Source organism: Chelmon rostratus, chromosome 18 (assembly GCF_017976325.1).
Source record: "Chelmon rostratus isolate fCheRos1 chromosome 18, fCheRos1.pri, whole genome shotgun sequence".
Taxonomy (NCBI): Eukaryota; Metazoa; Chordata; class Actinopteri; order Chaetodontiformes; family Chaetodontidae; genus Chelmon; species Chelmon rostratus.
In genome coordinates, this window is record NC_055675.1 from 5,158,087 (window position 1) to 5,181,841 (window position 23,755).

Sequence of the window (23,755 nt, forward strand, 5' to 3'; positions counted from 1 at the left end):
CTTGGAGCTCTGACAGGAAACTTTCCTCTGCTTGCTGCTCTCTGGAGCTGCAGCTCAGCCGCAGCTCAGCCCACCATCTGAAATGCACTTGACTGGACCGAGCGGAGCGTCTCCCCCAGCCATGGCTCTCCATCACCCTCTGCGGACAGCGCGCCAGTGAGGACGGCCAACAGTGACCGGGACGCTTTTCTGGGATCAGCTTTGGAGCTAAGAGACAGTCGCTCGCTTTTAACTCACACTGGACGCGAGGATGGAGACGCTGCTTTACCTGCTCGTCTTCGTGTTGCCCCGGGTTAGCTGGGGTCTTGGGTACTCGGAGTCCAGTATTCAGACGGGACAGAGAGCGGCCAGCAGGCACAGGTAGGATCCGCACGTGTGTGAATGTTTTGGTCGGTGGCTCGTTCGGTTTGAGATGTGTTTGTACCAGAACAAGAGGAAACCTTCACTGGAAGAAGTGTTTATTTATTAAGAGTTATGATTGTTGGTACTGTTGCTGTCATGTGGCTCTCAAAGTGCGGTGCGCGGACCCTCGAGGGCCGTGCAGGAGCTTCCAGTTTGTCGCTCCGAAGAAAATATAAAAGAGCTGATTATCAGTTTTATATAACTGTAAATAAAATATCTTTGTGTTTTGGATGTTAGTCTGACAGAAAATTAAAAGATGTTGTCTTACTGGTTGAAACAGTCAGTTACTCTAAAAAATAATCAGTAATGAAAATAATCTTTTCAGCCCTAATGTGTTATACTTTAATAACAGCAAGATACTCAGTTAACCTAAAAGTGATAAAATCAGCACCTCCAAAAATCCGCCCTTATGAGGCAGAATGGGACAAAATACTGACCTACCAGTAACATCATCATGTCCTGAATTAATCTCTCAGTATCCATACTATGAAAATATCATCTGCAGAAGTAAACATAGTGTAAATTTTTATTCCTAGGGGAAATATCTTATTGGTGATTACGTCCATTACTTATCGCCCGGCCCTCCCTGAAGGGGTAGGGGTGGGGGGTGGATGGGACGATGGCTGTCTGTGATGATTCAGGGGGCCCAGAGCTGCACAGGGCTTATAAGGATTATAGATATTTACTGTTTCAGGGCCCCAAGTGAAACATTTTCAGGGGGGGCAGAATTCTAGCAGCACCCCCACAGCTTCAGCCTTGTCAGAGGGAAATTTATCATGGAGGCAAACAGCATCTTCCTGTCCAGTAAAGGTGAACGGGCTCTGCGGCCGTGTGACGAGTTGCAGGGACACTGAACTTGAACTGGACGTCATGAACCCAGAGGGCTGATAATGTGTAATGTGGAATTTTAAATTGAGTGACTCAGATTTAGGCTTCTTAAACGACCACCTTGGCCTCTTTTATGGGACAGTAAGGAAATCATTTAGATCTGGGCAACTGTTGATTAATAGTTTTGCATGAATTGGTGACGGCTGCTGGAGCCCCTGCTCATAAAGCTGTTAATATTGTCAGCGAGCCAACACATGTATATTTTTATTGTGCTGTTGTAGCCTCACAGTGTGTTACTAGAATGTAATTGAGCTTCTGCCTGAGGGCCCCACGGGTGGACGACCCCTTCACCTCTATGGATAGATGTGTGTGTGTGTGTGTGTGTATGTTTCTGTGACTTGTTTGTGTGCTTGAAAAGAAATGAATGAGGAAGTTTTGGTCAACTGAACTAATAATGTGTGTGTGTGCACGTGTGCGAATAAACGGGGTCACAACAGAGTGAATGAATGACAGAGCCCCTCACATGTGGTACATGTCTGCCTGCATGTGTTTGCACTTAGCGTGTGTGTGTGTGTGTGTGTGTGTGTGTGTGTGTATGCAAGCAGGCCAAGCTTCTGGAGCTGAGCTCCTGCAATATGAGCTTCTATCAGGTTTCTGTCCACACCAGAGCCCAGTGTGCTGCTGCTGCCGCTGCTGCCGCTGCTGCTGCTGCTGTGGCCGCCTGAGTCATGAGATGAGGACGGTTGGCCTCTTTAGTGAAGCTGAACTGTTGGCTAAAGGAAGTGATAAGAAGTCAAGAGGAGGAGAGGCAGAGAATAGAAGAAGGAAAAACATACGGTATCTGATTGAGAGAGGGCGAGATGAGTGGGAGGAAGACAAGAAGATAAGACAAAAAGAACAAAGATGGGGAAAACTGGCAAGACAGTAAAAGCAACCGAAGAACTGGAGAGGAGAGGGAACCCGAGCAGGCGTGACAGGAGAGGATGAAAGAGTGAGAAAAGGCGAGGAGGAGCAACACAGCAAGAGAAGAGACAGGAGTATTGGGCCTTTGAAGGCCTTCCCCCTGCCAAAACCAGTAGGCTATGAAGGAGTCAGCATGGCTGGCCTGTGACATACACATACATACAAACCACACACACACGCAAACGCAAAGTGACGCAACAGGGAGAAGAATGCGCTGGCCCGTGGCAATGCGGTTTGCCCCTCTGACATCTGTTTGAACTCAATTGATCTGTTTTGACAGATGCGTGAAGTATTCCATAAGTGGTAAAGGCTGCTGAATGAACTGAAGGCATCCAGCAGGGGTCTTACCGGCAGCTCGAGCTGTCCGACACATCTCCTGCCAAGGCGTCGGAGCTGCGCGTCATCCCGTCAGCTCCAGGCAGCGGGACGGGGCTGTCCGTTCGGGGCTGGATGGAGGTGGACGGGTGATCTGCTTTGGCTCATGTGTAGTTTGAAGGACAAGACGTTAGATCACCACTGGAGGGGGGCGAGGAGCAGATACAGAGCATCTCTCTTTCTGTCTCTCATTAATCATACTTATTTCTCTTTCCACTCACTTCTGTACATTAGCTTCGGGGTGCAGGGGCCATAAAGAAATCCACACACGTTACTCTAATTCAGTCACTGCAGTTCCAGATGTTGTGTTGACATGGATTTCTGTAGTTGTTTAAAATAGGGGCTGTTTTTATGGCCCTCTGCTTTGCAGATTGTAACAGGAAGAGCGGGAGAGCCAAGGAGGCCAGTTGACAGAATAAAATGTTGTATATATGTAAGAGTCCGTCCTGTTTCGGTGTGACAGTGCGACCGTGCTCAAAGCACAAGCTCCTCACATCATTATTCAACACCTTTGTATTGCCAAAAGTCAGGCCAGACTAGCTTTGATCGTACACTATGTATCACTCTCCTACAGTATCTCCTGAGCTTGAGATTGTCTTTGTAAGTAACAACACAACAACATTTGTTTCAGTAAGAATGTTGGAAATAACATCAGGAGGCTGTAAAGTACTAAAAAGACATGATTTATCCTGACAGAGAAAGGACACAAGTCTCTTCCGTTAGAGACAGTCCAAACCATGTGAAATCAAACATGCTGCTGGACTCTTTCCTCTTTGCAGACACTCACTGTTCCTCTCGTCCACTCCTTTTTCTGACTTTGCTGATATGGATATTTCTCTCTGTGCCTGCATCCAGAATGACCAATGGCACTTACTTCATGCCTGTTTGGTTTTGTTTTTCTTTTGGTTGGGGGGCACGTAGGAGGTCAGGAATTCATATGTTCTAATGGTGATAGAGTATCTAAGGAATTGCCCTTGAGAATCCAGTAGGGTTAAGCAATCTGCGAGAGAATAATTGTCCGTAATTAAGCTTCTTTTAATAATTGCTCTGGAGCAAGCTAATTGACCCCAATGGCTCCAGTGCAGCAGCAGTAGACTGCTGTCAATTAGTCAATTAGAAGTAGACTGCTGGAAAACAGCTTTATTGCATGCAGAAACCTAATGTGGGTCAAATTCGCCTCATGTCCATCACAAGGGAAATAGTAGATCTATATCTGCCCCTCAGGCTGCTGATTCTAATGTCAGCTACATTTTTTGGCTTTGTTGATGATAATGTCAGTCTGTCAGCGGTTGGGCCACCCCTTTGTTCCCCTTTGGATGCACTCTTCCTCCAGGACCACCATGAAGTAGAAATGTGTGGTTTTGAGTTAACTGTCTTGACAACTATTGGAGGGATTGTCATTAAATGTACTATAGGCAATCATCCCCCACTGGGTGAAATGTTTCACCCAACTAAATACCCCTCACTTCCCCCCTATGGTGGCTGGAAAATGTGAAAGTGTTTGATTTGTCCCTTCTGGGCTACTGTTGAAACATGTTAACAAAAACACAACGATTCTTATTCTCAGGTCATTATGTACTAATCAAATATGACTATGAATAATCTTTTCCATTTCTGCCAATAGATCCCGCTAAATCCTACACACTGGACCTTTAATGTTCATGTATCGCCGTCATCAGTTCAAGTTTGCAATTTGTCCAATTCTTTGCTTTACAGTGTGACAAATGTACAAGTAAAACCATTGACATTCACAACAATCTCAGCTGTGCTCGCTGTTTAGTGCTATTAGACAAATGTTAGCATGCTAGCATGCTAAACTAAGATATGGGACATGATAAACATTACACCTGGTAAACATCACCATGTTAGCATTGTCATTGTGAGCATGTTAGCATGCAGATCTTTGGATTGAACTCAAGCAACTCAATAAATACAGCTCAAGGAGACGTTAGCATGGTTGTACACTCTTAGTATTGTTTCTTAGCTTTCCACAAGATGCAATTGTGAAAAAGCTTTGGAAACTTTTATAAATATATTTCTCCCAATGTGCTGTAAGATGATGCGAAAGCTTGGTCACTACAATTTCAGTAGCACGCCAAAATGCGTCGCCAGGCAATTAGACGTTAGGATTGTCCTCTTCTTGACCAAACCTTGGAAAGTATCCAAACTTACTTCATCTGTGTGATTTTCTGCTTTCTGCTAATTAGGGCAGTGAGTAAATCTCATTATATATGGTAATGAACATGTGGGAAAAGGGATCCTTTTCAGGCACAGCCATTGTGACCTATTTACCATACCTCCAAAGCATGCATTTCATTTGGAAGCTTTCTTTACCTTGTTTAGATAAAGAACACTATTAGACATTTGGATCCCCTCCCTAAATTCATCCTGTCCCACCACACATGAACAACTGCAAACCTCCTCTAAGCTTGCTGGTTTGTACTTCAGAGCAACTAATAAAGTTTTACCTGCATAGATGGTCTGTGCTATTTTGGGCAGCTGCAATTCTAAGGCTTTAAGGAGACTTATGTTTCAAATGCACGGGCCTCCATAAATGGTTAAAAGTCAAGTGAGCCACAAAAAAGCCCCTGCAGACCTCGGAGCGCTGACGTATCTGGGCAATAATGCTAAAGCAAATGGCAGTATCATGGACATTCTCTGTATATCTTCAAGACCGCCAGGCTAAACAATCAGAGAGGAGTTTACACAGTCGCACTGCCCGAAGAATAAATGGTGTGTGGGTGCGCGAGTAAAACTGCATTTTAAGACGGCGCAGAGAGCCTGGAAGAATGTGTGTGTCCGCCTCTGTGTGTGTTTGCCTGTCGTCGTGCGATCGCTCAGGCGTGAGTGAGTGCACACGAGTGTGTATGTTGTCGTCCGTGACAGTCTGTATGCTTTTCGGTGTGTGTGCAGGGGTGTACCTTTACAAGGATGTTGGAGGGGTGCTTGACCTTTGGGTCACAGTTCAAACAGCGAGACACACCCCTTTCCATCCTCTCATTCAGGCCGCTGTCGAAGCGCTCCCTTGAAGCTCAATGATAGATCCCTCAACAATAGACGCCGCCAAGTGATTTCTTTGTTTAAGTATTAAACCTTAGCTCCCCCTTTTTCTTTTCATTCCGTCTTGCACCCACCTACTCTCCATGTTTTGTCACCGACTATTACCCACAATTCTTCTCTGTCGGGCTCATGCAGAGACACTGTTGAATAAAATGAACCCGGTATGCGTGGGTTGAGATGTCAGACCGCAACTTCCTGCCTGGCTGTGAAGTGTCTGTCTGCTGTTTTATAAGGTGGGTAAATTTATTGGGAAATAAAGTGATGCTCAGACAGGTGCAGGAGTTCCACTCACGCTGAGTTATGGCTCAATAAATAAAAATAAGACGTGTACAATGGAAGTTTCACTGCTTGGTGCCCGGTAGAGAAGTAATGAAAACATTCTTTGTATGTGTGTGTGTGTGTGTGTAGGTGAAGGACAAAGTGTATTTGCGTTCATTAACATGCATGTAAGTGTGTTTCGGCTTGTTTCCTGTGGTTGTTTGTGTATCTGTCTGGGTATGCTTTATCATCGTTTTACATTCCACACACTTGTTAGGCCTCACACAGTGCATTTAGGTCATTAATGAGCCCTTCTTTGAAGCTCTATGATGTTCACTGCAACCCTGATTCCAAAAAAGGTGGCATGCTGTGTACAACAGACATGTGATAACTTGCTAATCCTTTTCATGCATTAAAAACAGTACAAAGACAATATAATTAATATTTTACCCCATTATTGGGACATGAGCAACAAAAGACTGGGAAAGGTGTTGAATGCTCCAAAAACACCTGTTTGAAACATTCCACAGGTAAACAGGTTTTTAGAAAGCTGTTAACACAGTCCCTTTGCATATGATTGCCTTCTGTTTTTGTTCAGGTTTTACACAGAGCTCCTACTTTTCTTGAATCTGGGTTGACTCATTATTCAACCCCAAGACTTTTTTAATGGTGTGTCATTTTATAGACATCATCCCAGCTGCACTTGGTCGTATTGAGGAAATTAACCAGACATGGTTTTGCCAGACCAACCATTCAGAGTCTATCTTTTATGTCTTCCCACTTGTAAAACCAAAACATGGTGGCAGACAACCCTTTCGATACAAACTCTTTGAGTTTACAAGAGGGAAGGCATTAAGGATGAGGACTAACTGGTTGGTTTGCCAATCCATGTCTGGTTAACTTTCCCGCCTCTGATGAAAAGGAGCACACAACCGCTTCCACATGTTCTATGAGGTGAGCATGACAGGGTCCCAAATTGGGCTAAACATCACCCCAAAATTCAAAATTTGGTATACCTGGAAACTTGGGACCTCCACTAGAATTTCAAATAAAGTTCTGCAGGTTTTAACGATGTTTGGTTGCACAGCAGGAGTCTGTAATGAGCAGTAAACTAGTGAGTCAGGGAAGTTCAAAGGCTTGAAAAACGTGTAAGTTTGAATTCAAAGAAAGCATTTGACGTTGCAGTTTTACATTTGCAGCTGTCTGATAAACATTCCACAAATACATATTGTAGTAGAAGCATGCAGTTATATGTGCAGGAACTGGGCTGTTTGTGTGTTGTGTTTTCCTGTGGTGCTGATATCGTAAAGGAAACAGGGAGATTAGCTGCTGAATATACCACTGGAGGAAGAAAAAAACACACACACGAACACAAGCACTCTCAGTTCTCTACTAGGATAGGATGTGATCTTCATGTTTAACTGGGATGCGTGTATGAAGGTGTATGGTTTTATCTTTAAGTGAAATGAGTGCCTGCTTGTGTAAGTTTCTTGTGAATGCATGAATCTGTTTGTCGTGTGTTTTTTTCTTTTAAATGTTGTGTGTGTGTGCTTGTAATGGCATTTTACACTTACTGAGCAGATGCCAGGTCGAGTTAGCGGACTTTCATCCGGGCGAATTCTCTGCAGCCATTTGGATTAATGGGGTTTTATTGGATTACTGTTTGGAATGCTTAACTTCACGGCAGTTAGAGAGGGGCAGAGAGGGAGGCCACGGGGTTTGCAGCTGAAATGCTCTGAAGGTGTCACCCGTGCAACAGGAGACTTTCATGCAGGCACACATAAACAAACTCACTGTAGTCTCTTTTGTGAAGGGTGTACGCCTAGCCACAAGCACACACACACACACACACACACCCACAGACACACTCTTCCAGCTCAAAACTAACAGTCATCCTCCTACGAATATAAAGGCTCCTCTTATGCATTTCAGCCGAGTGAGAAACCCATGATGGAGAGATGGAAAATGGACCAGCAGGGAGGGTGGTATGTACAGTAAGTGGGTGGGTGCTCGGAGGCAGTGGAGGCGGAGGAGTTACACACATCCACATCTGTGTCTGCTCAGTAGTGAAAGAGGAGAGATGGTAAGATTTATTTACATGTGACACAGTGCCTGTTCTCCATCAGCGGAGATCGGGCGTGAACGTTGCCAACTTCATGCTTTGTCTGCTGTGTCTGGGACCCTGAGAGTTAGTAAGTCAGGATAATAGATTGGCAGAGTGGCCCCCTCAATCACAGTGACAAAAAAACACACACAAAAAAATCACGACAGCTACAGAGGGAAGAGACGGAGCTGTTTTGATTTTTCAACGCTGTCTTATTTCACATGTTCCTGATCCCCTCTGTATTGGTCCAACTCCTGATGGAGATGTTAGATTCCCGTTTCTCAAAATGCTTGAGTCCAACATACACAGTAAAGCATAACAAACCGCAGAACAAGATAACCCAGCAAACCCGCACAGGGCATAATGCAATAAGGATCACTGCGATGAACCGCAAGGCTCTGGACAGACATGAGGGGAGAGACAGCTGTGTTTGGAAGCACTGATGTTGGCTGATTTCAGATGTGACGCTGTGGAACACCAGCGCACCAAAGCTCTGATAGAGTACAAACCACACACCAGCAAGGCACAACGTAATACAGTCCAATGCTAAGCTAGAGGGAGGCCATGTGGAGCATGGGGATCTTTGCAGAGGGAGTTACAGAACAACGTTTCCAAAATCCGTCTTCACTTCAAATCAGCTCAAAGCCACACTGTGTGTACTGTGAATATACAAAATAAGTTTACCCAGGTAATGAAAATGCATGAAAATTGGATGCGATAGTGAGAGTTTTAAAAAGCTGGTGTTGATATATTGGCCAATGTACATTAACAAACAATTTTGGCAAGGACTCACATTATTTTAATTGTTTACTTGTTTTAAAAAAAAAAGTCAGTGCTCTCTGGTGGACAAATCTATAAAGGTCATAATCCTCGCATGACATTAATACACAAAACACACATTTGTAGTAAACACTTCACTTCATTTAACAGATGTTCATTAAGAATGAAGCCCTCAGACATTAAATCAGAGGTCTCAGCAACATCCTCAAGGCACACACGCAATAATCACACACTTACTCACAAACAATGCAAAAGCTGCGCTCATAATTCTTAAATGTGTGGACAGGGTGGGAAATGAACTCTTTAACATGTGAACATCTACTGGCCACTGACAAATGAATGTTCAGATTCACCAGCCACACAATAATGAATTGTTATTTTGTGGTATTACTTTATTATTTTTCTAACATCCCACCCTGTTAGACAGACAGAAACACTGTATATTGTTATTGGCTGTAATAAGCTCAAAAAGGAAGCACAATCTAAATAGCACAGTAACCACAATTTACTACCAGACTACCTTAAAAAAAAATGTTTTTTGGAGTTAGGGGAAACTTTGTATACTTTGCGAAATGCTGTTAAACAAGCTACGTCAGATTCTCGATCATTTGTCCCCTCTTGTCAGCAAAGCAATCCATGAAGTTATTCCTTTGCTTGTGTAAAAAATATTGTCTCAGTCTCTCCAGGCGTGTTGCTGTGACGGCCTCTTAGAGTGTGTTTTAACGTTACCTGCCAAGATATGCAGCAGATATTTGTGCGCACGCCGTTTCAACTGGTTTAAGCATTTACACTGTTTTCTTAAAGAATCCAATTTTTAGTGATAGTAAAATTATCAAATTTGACAAAAAACAGGAACCGCAGTTTGATCTTTTGTCCCAACACTCTGTTAAAAATTGTGTGTTGTGGAGTTTTGTGAGCTGCAGAGTCAGGGGAGACTTTAGCCACTCTGTGTAATTCTTAATTACGTGCCTGCTCTTATAAATTTGTCAAATAGCTGAATCCTGACATCTGCTCTCTGGTTTCTTCACTCTTGCATCATGTCGAACTTTAGCAGCATAATGATTGATTGGACCTGCACCACCTGTGCCAATCAAACACATCCACAGCCATTGAAATAGAGCCCCCCTGTGTCAGATACATGCTGATTGGCTTGACATGATTTGTCCATTTAGTAAGTGCCCTGCAGTTCTGGGTCAAACTAACTGTATGGCTTGGCCAGGACCAGCCACCCCTTTGAATGTTCCTCATGATTCCTGAGACTAACCTTTCTAGTAGAGTCTGACAGTTAATTAGCCCTGTTCTCTTTCCCACGTACAGTAGCAGCAGGAACAGGAGGTCATGAGGGGCAGGGGAGGATCGAAACATGATAAACTCTTTCTGTCAGTCCGACAGGCTGTGGAATGAAGGGGAGGATCGGGGCCTTAGGGGAACAGGGCAGAGGTGTAGTCACACAGAGGGGAGATCGAGAAAAAAACAAGTGGAAAGGATGAGAAGGGAGGAGGAGATAATACACAGAGATGTACAGGGAGACATGCAGGAGGACAGGGATGGAGTGAAAGTGACAGCAAGGGTGAGAAAAATAGTGAGACGGGAAGAAATAGATCCAGACAGACAAGGAGAGCCTAAACAGGTTTTCCTTTACAATGAGTTCCACAGCAGGAGGTGAGTGACAGACACAAGGACGGACAGAAAGAGATATAGAGAGACAGAACGACAGACATGAAGACGGACAGACAGAAGAAAGCTGCTGACTGACTCTCCAGCATGAAGGAGCTCCTTGTACGCTCCAGCTTTTATCTCTAAACCCTTCAGAGTTCTGCTTAGATGAATCTGAGAGCGACACTAATTGGCCCTAATAACCAGCGAGGAAATAGCAGTGGACAGGGATTCTGGGTAATATGACAATGATGACAGAAAGCGAGTGAAGGACGTCTGTGTTGTAAATCTCTCCGTAGTTGTTATTAAGAGTGATGTCTGAGAGTCAAGGGCAGTCAGAGGGATGAGGAGTAGACTGGGCGAGTGTGTGGGAGTGTGTGTGTGTGTGTCTGTTTCCAATTCAGTCCCTTTGAGTTTTGAGACATGTTTATATGTCTCATACGACTCCAGATAAATGCTAATGTTGCTCCACATGTGCTGGATGTGTAAAATAGCAACTGTTTGCTATATTAATGGATAAAACCAATGAATCCAATTTGATTTATTGTAATGCTGAACTACTGTGAAGATGGAACATCTAACAAACTAAAGGCCTACATATTGTTCTCACCAAACCAGAACTAAGCAGAGCCACAGGTGCACAGAAACAGGACAGAAATGTGTCCGCTTGACGTACAATTAGGCCTAGCTGTCTTTGTGCAAAGCTAGGCTAAGCAAGTTGTCTCGACACCACTTCCTCGTGCTGATGCTGTTGTCGTCCTTGCTGTCCCTCCGCTGTAGCTTAGCATCGTCAGGAGAAGCGCAAACAGGCAGTTTCATACTCAGAAGACTTTGGAAGATGCCCTCTTGATACGGGCAACACCGACTCAATTCTCATATTCACAGCAATTAATACGATGAAGAGACAGAGATCAATAGCTCCTTCACAGTGCAGTGGGTATAGTCAGTATTATACATGTGAATCCAAGATGACGTGATTACCATCAGTCTTCTGGTCTCACTCTTGAATGCAAAGCCAAGTATTCATTTATCCCAGAGGCCAATTCCAGATACACTCTATTATTTGTTTTTTTTGTAAAACATCTCAAATGTTTGAAGATTAACATGGAATTATAGACACCCGAGAGGCAAGACATGTTATTGTCACACTCATGTTATGTATGGAATGAATGTAACCAATTTGTCATGAATACGCAGCATAAACACTAGTGTGTGTGTGTGTGTGTGTGTGTGTGTGCGTGTGTGTGTGTCTTTGTGTGGGTTGGCTGGTGTGGAGTTGGGGAGGCATACAATGGTCATTGTTGCAATCATGCCGTTATCCTGAACTGATCTGACATTTGCACCAGTGGACGTATTCTCTTGAATGTTGTACAGAATAATAATCACTCAGGGGTTTGAGATGTTATCTTGAGCCTCCCAGTGGAGCCTCCCAGTCAACAAGTGACCAGATTTTTTTTACTATTTTTCCAAATCTGTCCTCATTTTGCCTGGAAACAAAGAGCAGCAGCAGAGTGTGTTCTGAGTGCGTAGGCGGGCTGCTGCGTCTGTGTCAACACCTGACTAATCTGACGGTAAGCTGCCAGTCATCACGCAGTTATTCATTTGTCATTTCCTTCTGCCTGCTCGTGTGTGTGATTTCGCAGGAACTGGTGTGCTTATGTGGTGACACGCACCGTTAGCTGCGTGATGGAGGATGGGGTGGAGACGTACATCAAGCCAGACTACCAGCGCTGCACCTGGGGCCAATGTCCGAGAGTTGCGTGAGTATCTCCTCCTCTCTCGTCTGACTCGTCCTCTCTGCTGCTGGAGTCTGATCTGTATTCAGCCTCGCTCCTCCAGCTTTCTGTCTGTCTGTCAGCCCTACAGAAGTCTGTATCCTCTTATTCATCCGTGTTCTCCGCCTGTTTCCTGCCTGTGGATGCTGAATTCGCTCAGCTGTTTTCATTTTCGGCCCGGTCAGGAAGGTGTCAGGTTGTGTCTGGGCTTCTGCTGCAGAACATCCTGACAGACATAATTACAGCTCAGCATTTGGCCGATCAGCCCCAGTAATGACGTACTGGTCTCAAACTCACACATACTACTGTGGTAGAGCTCCAGTAAGACTGGAGCTAAGCCTGTAGCAGACTTGGGGATATCCAATATTACACTGGAGCAAATTTACTATAAATGTGATTGATTGAATGAGTTTTCCAAACATGGATGTTATGCTTGCAAGGCAACATTAGTCAAATGCTCCTTTTTCTTCCTTTGAAGCGTTCGCCATGCTGTTTGACCCTGGCTTGGCTGCTTGATCCCCGTGCCTGCCAGGGGCCTTGGCCTAAACCTGGGCTATGCTAAGAATGAAGCCAACAGAGGTTCCAGGCACCACAGTCTAGCCTCCTGCCCTGTAAAAAAAATCTCTTCTTACTGTCTCTTTTCCTTTTTATGACTCCCCTCGTCTCTAGCCCTTTCCCTAACTCCACCAACTCCTCCTCCAAGCCATGTTTTTGTTTTTCCTCTGAGAGTACGTTGGATCCCTTTTTCTCACGCTCTGCGAGCAGGGAGCTGGAAGATGGAGTCTTTTCTATGGCACAGAAGAGGCTCTGGGTTACCTACAGTGCTGTTTGTGGGTTGGCATGAAGGAGAGCAACGTGCTGAACTTTCATAGTCAGGGCTTGTTAATGTGCCTGCGACGCTGCCATAAATCCTTACTGGGACTTCCGGCCAATTCTGGTCTATTTATTGCATTGTTACTGTAACAGGGAGTCGCTTCAGTCTCAGAGCTAAATCACACATTAATAATACAACTACAGAAGAGCTATCCAAACAAAACATTCTTGTTTTTTTCCAGAACAGCCTGTGAGTAACAAACGAAGATTTAGTGCAAGCTGAATGCAGCTGATTTCTTTTGGAAAATGGGACAAGAAAAACATTTAAAGTTTACAAAGCACTCTTAATCCCATCCATCATCAGCAGATGATTTGCAGATATTTCCAGACATCGAATGACTCAGTGCACATTAATATCAACAGTGTACAGTGGTGGTATTCAGCACAGGGTTCAGGGACCGCTGTGGGTCCTTGACTTGATCGCTGTACAAATTTGAAAAGTCAAGCTCAAAGAGTCTGCAGACATGCTACGCTGCGAGGCTGTCCTTACTGTAAGCACAGCAGTGCTTTGAGCTTAATGCTAGCATCAGCATGCTAACATGCTCAAAATGACAATGCTAACATGCTGCTGTTCAGCTTATGTGTCTACCATGATCACCATCTTAGCTGAGTGCCTTAGCATATAGTATATCAAGTACTTTTTGATGGAATTTGGTCATAAATCAAAGGGTGTATTGGATTCTGGGCTGATGAAATGTCAGGGGATCACGACATCATGTTGGATTTAGCCTCTGGTGACCATGAACGTCTGTACAAAATGGCATGGCAAATCATCCAGTAGTTATTGAAAATATAATGTTGTTTGACTGCCTAAAGAAATAAATTGTGAGTCTAACTGTAGAAAACCAATTCCAGTCTTAGTGAGACTAAGTGTTAAATCTCAAGTCAAGTCTCAGTTTTTAAGTGGAGAAAATCAGGTCAGGTCAGAACAAATAAAAATCCAAATGATGTTATGTATGTGGAATTTCCGTTTCATCCTCAGCTACCGGACATACAGGAGGCCAAGGTATAAGGTAGCTTACAAGATGGTGACCGAAATGGAGTGGAAGTGTTGCCATGGTTACTCGGGGGAAGACTGCCACGATGGGCCAAAGGTGACCACTGACACTCAGGTCAATGGAGGGCGACCCCGCGTCACGCAGACGGGCTACAACACAGGCGGCGGACAGAGAGGCGAAGGTAGAGATGGGAAGAAGGTTCAGTGAAATCCAGATTGCTTTTACTGAAAATATGTTTTCATCTTATCAGGAATTAATTCATTTTGTGAAATAATAAATAAAAACTGTGGCAGGCTCAAGATGGGAATATTTTCCCATCCCATTCATGTATCTTGTCAGTATTTATACTTCAAGAGTGAACGAATGATTGCTTCTGACTTTTCAGGAAACAAAATGATTAAACAGATCTAAGGACACTTAGATCTGATACATAACATCAGTGACGTCCTGACTTTATTTAAAGCCCCTGAGAGCTTGGGTTCAACCTTAAGTGTTAAATATTCAGGACTAGATAAACAACAACCAGTTTTGAGTTTTGGGAGAAAAAAAAGTAGCTAATCGGCTTCATCAGGCCTGTGTGGATCTGGTTTGATCAGCATTTGGTTGACAGTGCTGGCAACATAAGTGAACACCCCCCTCAACTGTCATCACATTTTGATTCAAACTGATGCACAAAAAAAAAAAAAAACACACACACAACATGACCTTTTTCCTGTTGAGTCCTTCCCCATGCTGGGGGTGAGGAAAGATGGGACAGACACACACATAACCCTAACCCTACAGAAATCTTTTTAATTTGCAAGCTTTAAAATGTAAAAATCTCAGCATTAAACTCCAGGTTTCCTCTTTCATATCGGCTGTTATTCCTTCTTTTCTGGCGACAGGCGACTCTGAGAAGATCAGACAGCTGGAGGACACGATCCGTGGTCTGACCAAAGACCTCCACAACATGCAGACCACCATTCACGGCATAAACCAGAGGCTGTACGTGTTGTTTTCAATATGTCATGTGCATGTTTTATTTCATGGAGTGCATTCACCTGCACACCAAAATCCTGTTTACCTTCAGGAAACTCAGACTTGCTTATTTTGTTTACTGATACCACCCAGAACACTTGGGGATATATGTAGTACACTGTGTATCATTACATGTTTATTGTAGTTTATTTCAGCAAGTCCGTTAAATGAGAGAGGGTACGCCTGTTTATTAATGTATATAGAGATACTTGTGTTGGGTAGACAGCTATAAATAGTTCATCCTCAACAATGTAATGGGATGCTGCATAAATACACTGAATATGTCCTTTGACTTAAACTGCACATGCAGAATTGATTAAATTTACTCTTAATCTTTTCTTTCCTCCCATCTTCTCCACACGCTACTTTCCTGCACACATGATACATTTTCAAAGCAATTATTCTTTCACCCTCCACTTTGATGACATATATTATTTAACATGTGACTCATTTTTATGAGACATGTTGGCCGAAAACTTGAAGAAATCTCAACTCTCCTTGTGTGTAGGCCTGGTCTGAATGGGGCTGTTGTCCCTGCTGATTCAGCTCAGCCACACATGAAGGAAACCATCAACAACATCCAGACCAAGCTGGACCAACTCTACAACAGGACGCAGGTAACCAGCACTTTTCTTTTCACAGCCTTTATATTTAGGATTTAAATGCAAGGATATATCATTTAACATTATGTTGGCATTTGCTCAGGTCCATGACCAGACACTGCTCAACATCAACAACCACCTGGTTAACGGAGGAGGCAACGAACTGGACGGAGTGGCCAGAGGAGGAGGACCCGGAGGAAACCAGCTGAACAGTCTGAAGGAGGAGATACTGACAGAGCTGGAGAGAAGGGTCTCTCTGTCCTGCTCTGCCTGCCAGGTGAAGCCCAGCATTAAAAAATCTGATCTGTGAGACACGCAAATGTCTCTTGCTTTGTTAAGGCCATTTCTGGGATGTCGCTCTGTGTCATTTCTAGTCGTAGTTTGCATAGCTGTGAAATGTTCGTGTTTTTGCTTTGTTTCCTCTTTGCTCCAGTGAGTGGTCTCTGCTGCCTGAAGCGTTAAAACAATATGTGCAGGCGGTGATAGAAGAAAACAGCATTCCTGTATAAACCACGGCACTAAGAAAAACAATACTGTAAAAAGAAAAAAAACAAAGAATGAAAGATTAGAAAAGGGAAAATAACAAAGCCAAAAACAATTTCCAACCAAGTGAAAGAACTGGAGGGTTTGGATTTAACATAAAACAAACATTTTTATAAATCAGTGTTTTATTTGCATTATGTTCAAGCACAATCATAGGCCCCAGGGCACAGACACATAATACCCCCACCCTCTATTGCTCACAGTTGTCATGCATCTTTTTTAAAATTCTGTTGCTGTTGTTGGTTGAAAACTGCACTCGAACTTCAGTATTCATACAGTCCGTATAAGAGATGAGGAGAGGCTGTGTGAACTTGTTCTGCCTTTCCAAATCTCCCACCATATCAGATTCACACTGATACTGTCCTGCACAAATATTTTACAAAATACTTGAACATGCTATAAAAAGTGTTATGGGAAAGATTATTATCATCTGTGATATAGATTCTTAAAGCAGAGCATATTTAACACAAACATACAGTACTTTAATGTCTTTTCATCCATTTGCTTCTGTTTTGTCAGTAGCTTTACTGTAGCCTCAGTATGCACTGTGCAGCTGTATTATGTTGAAAGAAATATTATAAAAATAAATATTTCTCTAGGAGTATTGGCAAGGATCAGGAGCAAAAATACAGGCTTAGCTCTTTGACTTTTAAACGAGAATTGTTAAAACCAGTAACTTGCAACAGAGGTGTGATCTGATTCTTTGGACCCAAGTGTCTCTAATCCATCCGTTTGTGCTATACAAGCGCTGTGCATTGACATTGGCAAAAACCTTTGTGTAAGATACCGGACATCATAAAGCAGAAACAGAAAAAATAAGCACACTTCTTTCGATCCCTGTTTCTTTTAGGCTGGTGTGGAGGATATGAGGCGCCAGCAGCAAGAGGACAGGGAGCGGATCCAAGCCCTGGAGAAGCTGATCAGCTCCATGGACCAGCACCTGAGGCAGAGTCTGGACGTCTCCCGCAGAGAGACCGAACGCTTCCAGGCCTGTTGCAACACAGTCACTGAGCTGGAGAAGAGGGTGTCTGACGTCGAGGTCCGTGTCACCTCCACAGCTAACAAGTGCGACACGATTAAAGGGCGGCTGGATAAGGAGCTAGCCGGGACAGGCGGAGGAAAGGGAAGAGTGACAGAGGACAGGTTGAACGGCAGACTGAGAGAATTGGAAAAGAGGGTGAATAACACAGTGAGAAAGGCAGAACAGAGGTGTACGAACACTGGGAACAACATGAAGGACAACGTCCAGAGAGACGTCACACAGCTGCGCAACATGGTCCTCAGTCGGTTGGATGACCACAGCTTTAAGATCGGCAAGATAGAGCTGGATGTGGCTGTTCTGGGAGATACGGTCACTGACCACAGTCGGCGTTTAAGTCAGATGGAAAACATCACAACCTTCCTGGACAGAAGGCTAACATCGACCACGAAGATCTGCAATGATACCTGTGGGCCTAATGGAAAAGGCCATAAGACTGATGACACTGTGAAAACCTTACAGTGGAGAGTTGTGGCCAACCAAGACGAGATCCAGAAGTTTAACACCAGGTTAAATGATTTGTCCATGTCAGGGGACTCGCTGAGTGACAGAGTGATCAACCTAACAAACGATGTCAAAAAGATAATAGACGTGACAGGGGAGAACGGTGAGCATTTCAACCGAATTGTCACCGAGGTCGAAACGTTGGGCCGTGATTTTGAGGACTGTTCTGTCTGCAGCAGTGTAGAGGAGGACTTGCTCTTGCTTGCCAACTCCACCAAGGACGGGCTCAGCAAGTGCCAGGCAGAACTAACCGACCTGCGGAGGAAGGTCGACTCAGGAGAATCTGTCTGCTCTCAGGTGTGCTCCAACCTTCAGGAGGAAGTAGGGCGACTCAGAGAAGACGTGGAGGAGTGCACTGGGCAGTGCAGAATCAACATAAATGACCTGAAGGAGCGCCTGGATGGTCATAGCGTCCATAGTGGAAGATTAGGAGGGGATCTGAAGTCCATCCAAGGAGAGCTGGCTGTGGTCTTGGGCACGTTTAACTCCATCAATAACACTCTAAAGGGCCTGGGAAGGACTGTTCAGATACATGGGGACACGCTGACTGATCTGAACAGCGCCAAGGACAACGTCATCTCTGAGGTAAGTCTGTCTTATCTTATCTTATGATGTGGTGATGATACTAATGCTTGTATTGCTTTGACTGTGAGATGTTGATGCTGTGGAAGGCAGCCACAAATAACTGACTGTGACCCTGTAAACTGAAGAAACTTCAAATCATGCAGTGCCATTTCTTTTAAATATATCTTAGAGGCCTGGAAAGCAGGGTTGTAACATGGATGTTAGAATCCATTTGCCTTTTTCATAGTGAGCATAGTTTGGGGTTCAGCTTACATAAAAGTGGCACCAGATTACATAGTTCTTTCCAGGAAATGTCTTGAAATTGAAATTATTAGCACATTGCAGGTCCGTTTTATTTTGTTAATGACAATAATTTCATTCTGGTGTGGAAAAAATAACAGAATCAGCCTCTTGGCTGTAGAATAGAAGTTCCCCTCAAGTAAAACCCTCCAAACTCCTGGACAAAATACAGAGGACATGACCGCATGCTGGCATGCTCAAAATGACAATGCTTAAATACTGATGTTAAGCAGGTATAGTGCATCCTGTACACACCATCTTAGTTTAACTAATAAGCGACTAAACACAAAGCACAGCTGAGGCTAATGAGAATGTCATTAGTTTTGCAGGTATGTGGTCATAAACTAAAGTACCTCACAAATGAAATTATTGCTGATTGTGGTGCAAACAGTGAAAACTTCAGGATCACCAAAGTTGTTACAATTCATCCTGAGGGGGATATGAATGTATGTGCACCAAATTTCACAGCAATTCATCCAGTAGTTATCAAGATATTTCAATAACACCCAAAAATGTCAAACTGTTGGTGCTGCTAGAGGAAGAATCAGGTTCACTAAAGTCAGGAGGATTCAGTAATTGTTGATGTATATCAACAATTACTAGCAACGGCAATGCTGCTTCTGTGGCTACAACAGCAATAATGAGAGAAAATAATTATAAATTGTGTACATAATATGATTTTTCTCTGCTTGCTCCTGTTGAAAATCTTGTGACCTCTCAGATTTACCTTGTAGCCTCTTTTGGGGCTCCAAGCCCCAGGCTGGGAAGAACTGTGTCATATTATATAAAACTTGCCCCTCAGAATAAAACAGAAAAGATCAAGTTATCGTTTTGATAGTGATGATGGTAACTGTGCTGATGATCTGTTGTTTTATTAAACTGTATGTACTGAAATATAACTTCTCTTAATGGGCTTTTAAAACAACAGCATGTCAGTCAAACATGGCTTGTGGTTATCTTAGCAACAGTGGTTTCACATTATATTATTATAGTTAGGATAATATTTGAGCATATTACAAACACATGAGTCTTTTTGTCAGACATGGCTTCAATAATATTCTTACATTTTTGTGTGTATATGATACCAAAGGAAAATAAATTGGAGCAAAAACTGGGAAAAAAAAGGATGTTTATACTGAACTTTGTCTGAAGAAACTCAAGCAAAATACACACATTAACAAGTATCTACATTCTCTACAAGGTGGACAATTTGCAGAAGGAGCTGACAGAGCACGTTGATGACTCAAAGATTCGATTCGGCAGTCTGGGCAAAGAGCTCCAAATCATAAGGAGCAACTATGTGACGGAAGTGGGGGAGTGCCGACGGTCCAGCGACGGCCTGGACCGAAGGCTCTCCAAGCTGGAGGGAGTGTGCGGACGCTTCGACTCCTTTTCAGACAGCCTGGAGAGGATCAAGGAGGGCCTCAACCGACATGTGTCTGGACTGTGGAGCTGCGTTAATGGACTCAACGTCACGGTCACGTCTCAAGGAGATCTTATCGACAACATCCAGAACGTCCAGCTGGAGAAAGTCCACTCCAATATACACAGGCTGAACTCTTCAGTGGTGGACTTGGTCAAGGAGTTCCACAGTTTCATCGAGCAGGACTTCATGGGTGAGTCGCAGAGGATGGAGGGCATGGGATTTGACTTTTGGACAAGAGGCAGCACTCACAGTGGAAGGGAGGCAAGGTCAGGGTGAGACCAAAGAAAGAATCCAGGCAGGCTGTCATCCTGAGAAGCATCCACTTAAAAAGCCTCTAACGTCTGCAATCTGTCTGAAGGAGCAGTTTCAGTAAACATGAGGCTGAAAAGCACATCCTGAGTCACCCCACGTTAAATGTCTTAGCTTTCTTGGCTGACTGTGCAGGTTTTTAGAATTCTTCCAAGAGAAACTGCTCTACATGATTTTCATGAGGTTGGCATTAAATATCTTCTTCTTCAGGTCCACCTGGTCTACCGGGCCCCCGTGGAGAGAGAGGAGATCATGGACCTCAGGGTCCAGTAGGACCCCAAGGGAGGGTGGGGCTTCCAGGCAGAGAGGGCAAGCAGGGACCAGCTGGACCCCCAGGTAAAGACGACAAACTTTGTCATGGAGTTATTTATATATCACATGTAATTACTTATTTACAAGCTGTATCTTATCTTTTCTTCACATCTAGATACGTTGCGATAACAATGAAAAATAAACATCGAGAATGACATTGTTGGATGATTAACTCACTGTTTTTATCTTTCATCTTACTTCTCAGGTCTCAGAGGTGAACAGGGTATGTGTTGTTCTTACTAAACTGCAGTTCAAAGCACTCATTCCTCTTTGATCTTTATTTCATGCTAACTCCTACTCTCCGTCACTCCTCCACGGTCAGGTCTCGCAGGGTCCGATGCCCATGTACCGCGCCTTTCTTTCTCTGCTGCTCTGACTCGCCCGATGAGAAACGCAGGGACCATCGTGTTCAACGAGGTCTTTGTCAACGAAAATAACGCCTACAACCCCAGAACAGGTGAGCTTTAGATCAGCTGGAATTTGAACAAGTGCCTGCCAAGATCGGCGCTCTCTTGTTTCACTGTTTCTTTTTTAAGATAACCTCAAGGTAGTAAAAGTAAAAAAGTAGGTATTTTTATGTGAATTTTAAGGGTCAGTTCATATGACAAAAAATCATATGCTCTCACTTAGCCCCAGTGTTATCTAACCATGAAGATTTTTCTTTGCTCATGTTTTGAGAATCCCCTCCCTGAAATCTCTGCTCACACCCAGATTCAGTGGCGAATGGAATTTTGTTTGTGGTGGCACTGAAAAATAGTTTCCTGGTTATTCTAGATAGTTCACTTCCTGCTTTCAAATAATTTCTTTCAAAGAAATAGTCCCCAGTAAAACTTTTAACAGTAAGGTTTATGGATTACAACTGATTCTGGAAAAAGGCCTGATATCCAGAGAGAATTTGTACTTTTACTTCATTTATTCAGCATGACATCATGTTCATATTGGCTGCTTTCTTGTTTCACCCTAACAAATCAGCAGCGAGTAACGTATCCAGTTAACAGTTAACTTAATCAGCATTTGTTACCATTTTTCTGTTGCTATTTTTCATAGCGTAGGTTGGTCGCTTGCTAACAATGTAAGAAGAGAGCATTCCCATTCTTAGTCCTGCTTGCAATCAGTTGTTTCATTAACTGGAGAAAGCAGCCACAACGGACACATGACCAGACCCATTTGTTCTGAGCCATGCATTGACATTTTAATATGGTCCGACAGGTATTTTTTAATTGACCTCCAAAGTTCATGAAAGTCACTTATCAAACAAGAATCCAAGCAAACTTTTGTCAATCATGGAATCTGGAGATCTGAGCTCTTCATGTCACAGTAAATACACAACATTAAGCCATCCTTGTTACCTACTTCCATACTGCAGGTTATTTCACAGCTCCAGTGAGTGGGAAGTACTTCTTCAGCGGCGTCCTTACAGGCCATAAGAACATGAAGATTGAGGCCGTTCTGTCCAAGTCCAACACAGGTGTGGCCCGAGTGGATTCAGCTGGGTATCAGCCTGAAGGCCTGGAGAAGCCTATGGCAGAGGCCAAACACATCCCTGGAGCCCTGGCTGTCTTCAACATCATCTTGCCCATGGAGGTGGGGGACACAGTCTGCATCGACCTCGTCACTGGCAAGCTGGCCTACTCGTCTGAACCCTTGACCATCTTCAGTGGGATGCTGCTGTATGAAACCATCTGATCGGATGCGGCCTCGCTGTAATTAGTCTCCGTGGGTGAAACCTTCAGCACGAGAGCATCTCATTTGTCTGCTGGACTGTAAGAGACAGAGCCGTCAAAGAGACTGAAGCAACTGGACTGGATTCATTCAGCAAGGAGAAAAATACTTTATATTTTACCTTATGTTTGAAGAAGGAAGGCAAAAATCCTTCTCAACCACAATCATGTTTTGTTTGTTTCACAGCTTTAAGGAAAACAAATGAGCAAAGAGCCATTGTATTTTTTATTGTATGATATGAAGCCACTGCAGGGTTATCTTATAATTCCATATTTCATGCTGTGCTCTAAACTTGAATTCTTTACTGATTACGCCGAGTTAGCCTCCAGGTCTGACTTGTGCTAATGAAAGGAGATTCTGTAAGACAATTGGACCTTTTGTTTTTTGTGTGTCATCCACCCACAGCATATCAAATGTTCAGAGTTTATAATGTAGTTTCTTTTCTGCTTGCTCAAAGTTTCAATTTGACCACAAGCAAATTCCCAGAAACGTAACACTGAGTGCCAGTTGCCAAACCACTATTCTCTAGAAGGAAATGCTCAAATGAAGTCACTGACAGTTCAGTCGGGAAACCACAGGATTTTCTAAATCATACAAAAGCAAAATAATACGACCATTTTAGGACATTAGCTATGCCCAGAAACATGAAGGGAGATGGAGGATGACCAGGGGGAAGAATGGGGATTTTTTTCTCTGTCCTAATAAGGGCCATCTAAACTTGGTGGAGGATCAAGTATTTAAAGTTAAGAAGCTGTTACTATCAGTCTTACATTGGAATTTTTTTGTAGAGCTAACAATAACAAACAATGAAACTACACATACCCTCGTCTCTACGCTACAAATCCGACCTCTTTCATGAATACACACACTTCCTGCCTTTAGAAGTTTAATTGAAATGTCTGTGGGAGTAAATATGTGCATGATATCAAGTTTGTAGATATTATTGAATGGATTTTAAAAGGAACATTGCACATTTTCTGTTTCGATAATATAGCAGATTCGGCCACATTTGGATTATATTTACATCGTGGTCAGAAGTCATAAATCAATCAGTACCAGCATTTCAGGGTTTGCTCACAATGCATATTTTTTCCTCAGTGTTCAGTGTGGGAATTTGATTTTATATATATTTCTATGCATTATATAACCTTGAAAGAATGTAAATATTTTTCATCAGTTTTGTCTGGATAAGATTTTTACAAGTTACCACTTCACCTTGCCAGGTACTGTATATGTTTTGTATGTTTTTGCAACATGTGTGCCTGAAATACAGATACCCAGTTTTACACAACCGATGTCAACAGTCTCACTTTATCTGGATCTTGTTCCTTTATTAAATGAGCCA

General features: G+C 43.4%; 1 protein-coding gene across 1 annotated transcript; it reads left to right on the plus strand.

The window, feature by feature from the left end:
* Positions 1-23,701, plus strand: emilin1a (elastin microfibril interfacer 1a). Its single transcript, XM_041958676.1, has 12 exons — positions 1-360; positions 12,070-12,186; positions 14,057-14,253; positions 14,957-15,056; positions 15,598-15,706; positions 15,795-15,968; positions 17,085-18,362; positions 19,843-20,257; positions 20,587-20,712; positions 20,894-20,911; positions 21,011-21,145; positions 22,055-23,701. Exons 1-12 carry the CDS (start codon positions 251-253, stop codon positions 22,372-22,374), a joined length of 3,099 nt encoding a protein of 1,032 aa, XP_041814610.1. The 5' UTR covers positions 1-250; the 3' UTR covers positions 22,375-23,701.
* The last annotated feature ends 54 nt before the right edge of the window (positions 23,702-23,755 follow it).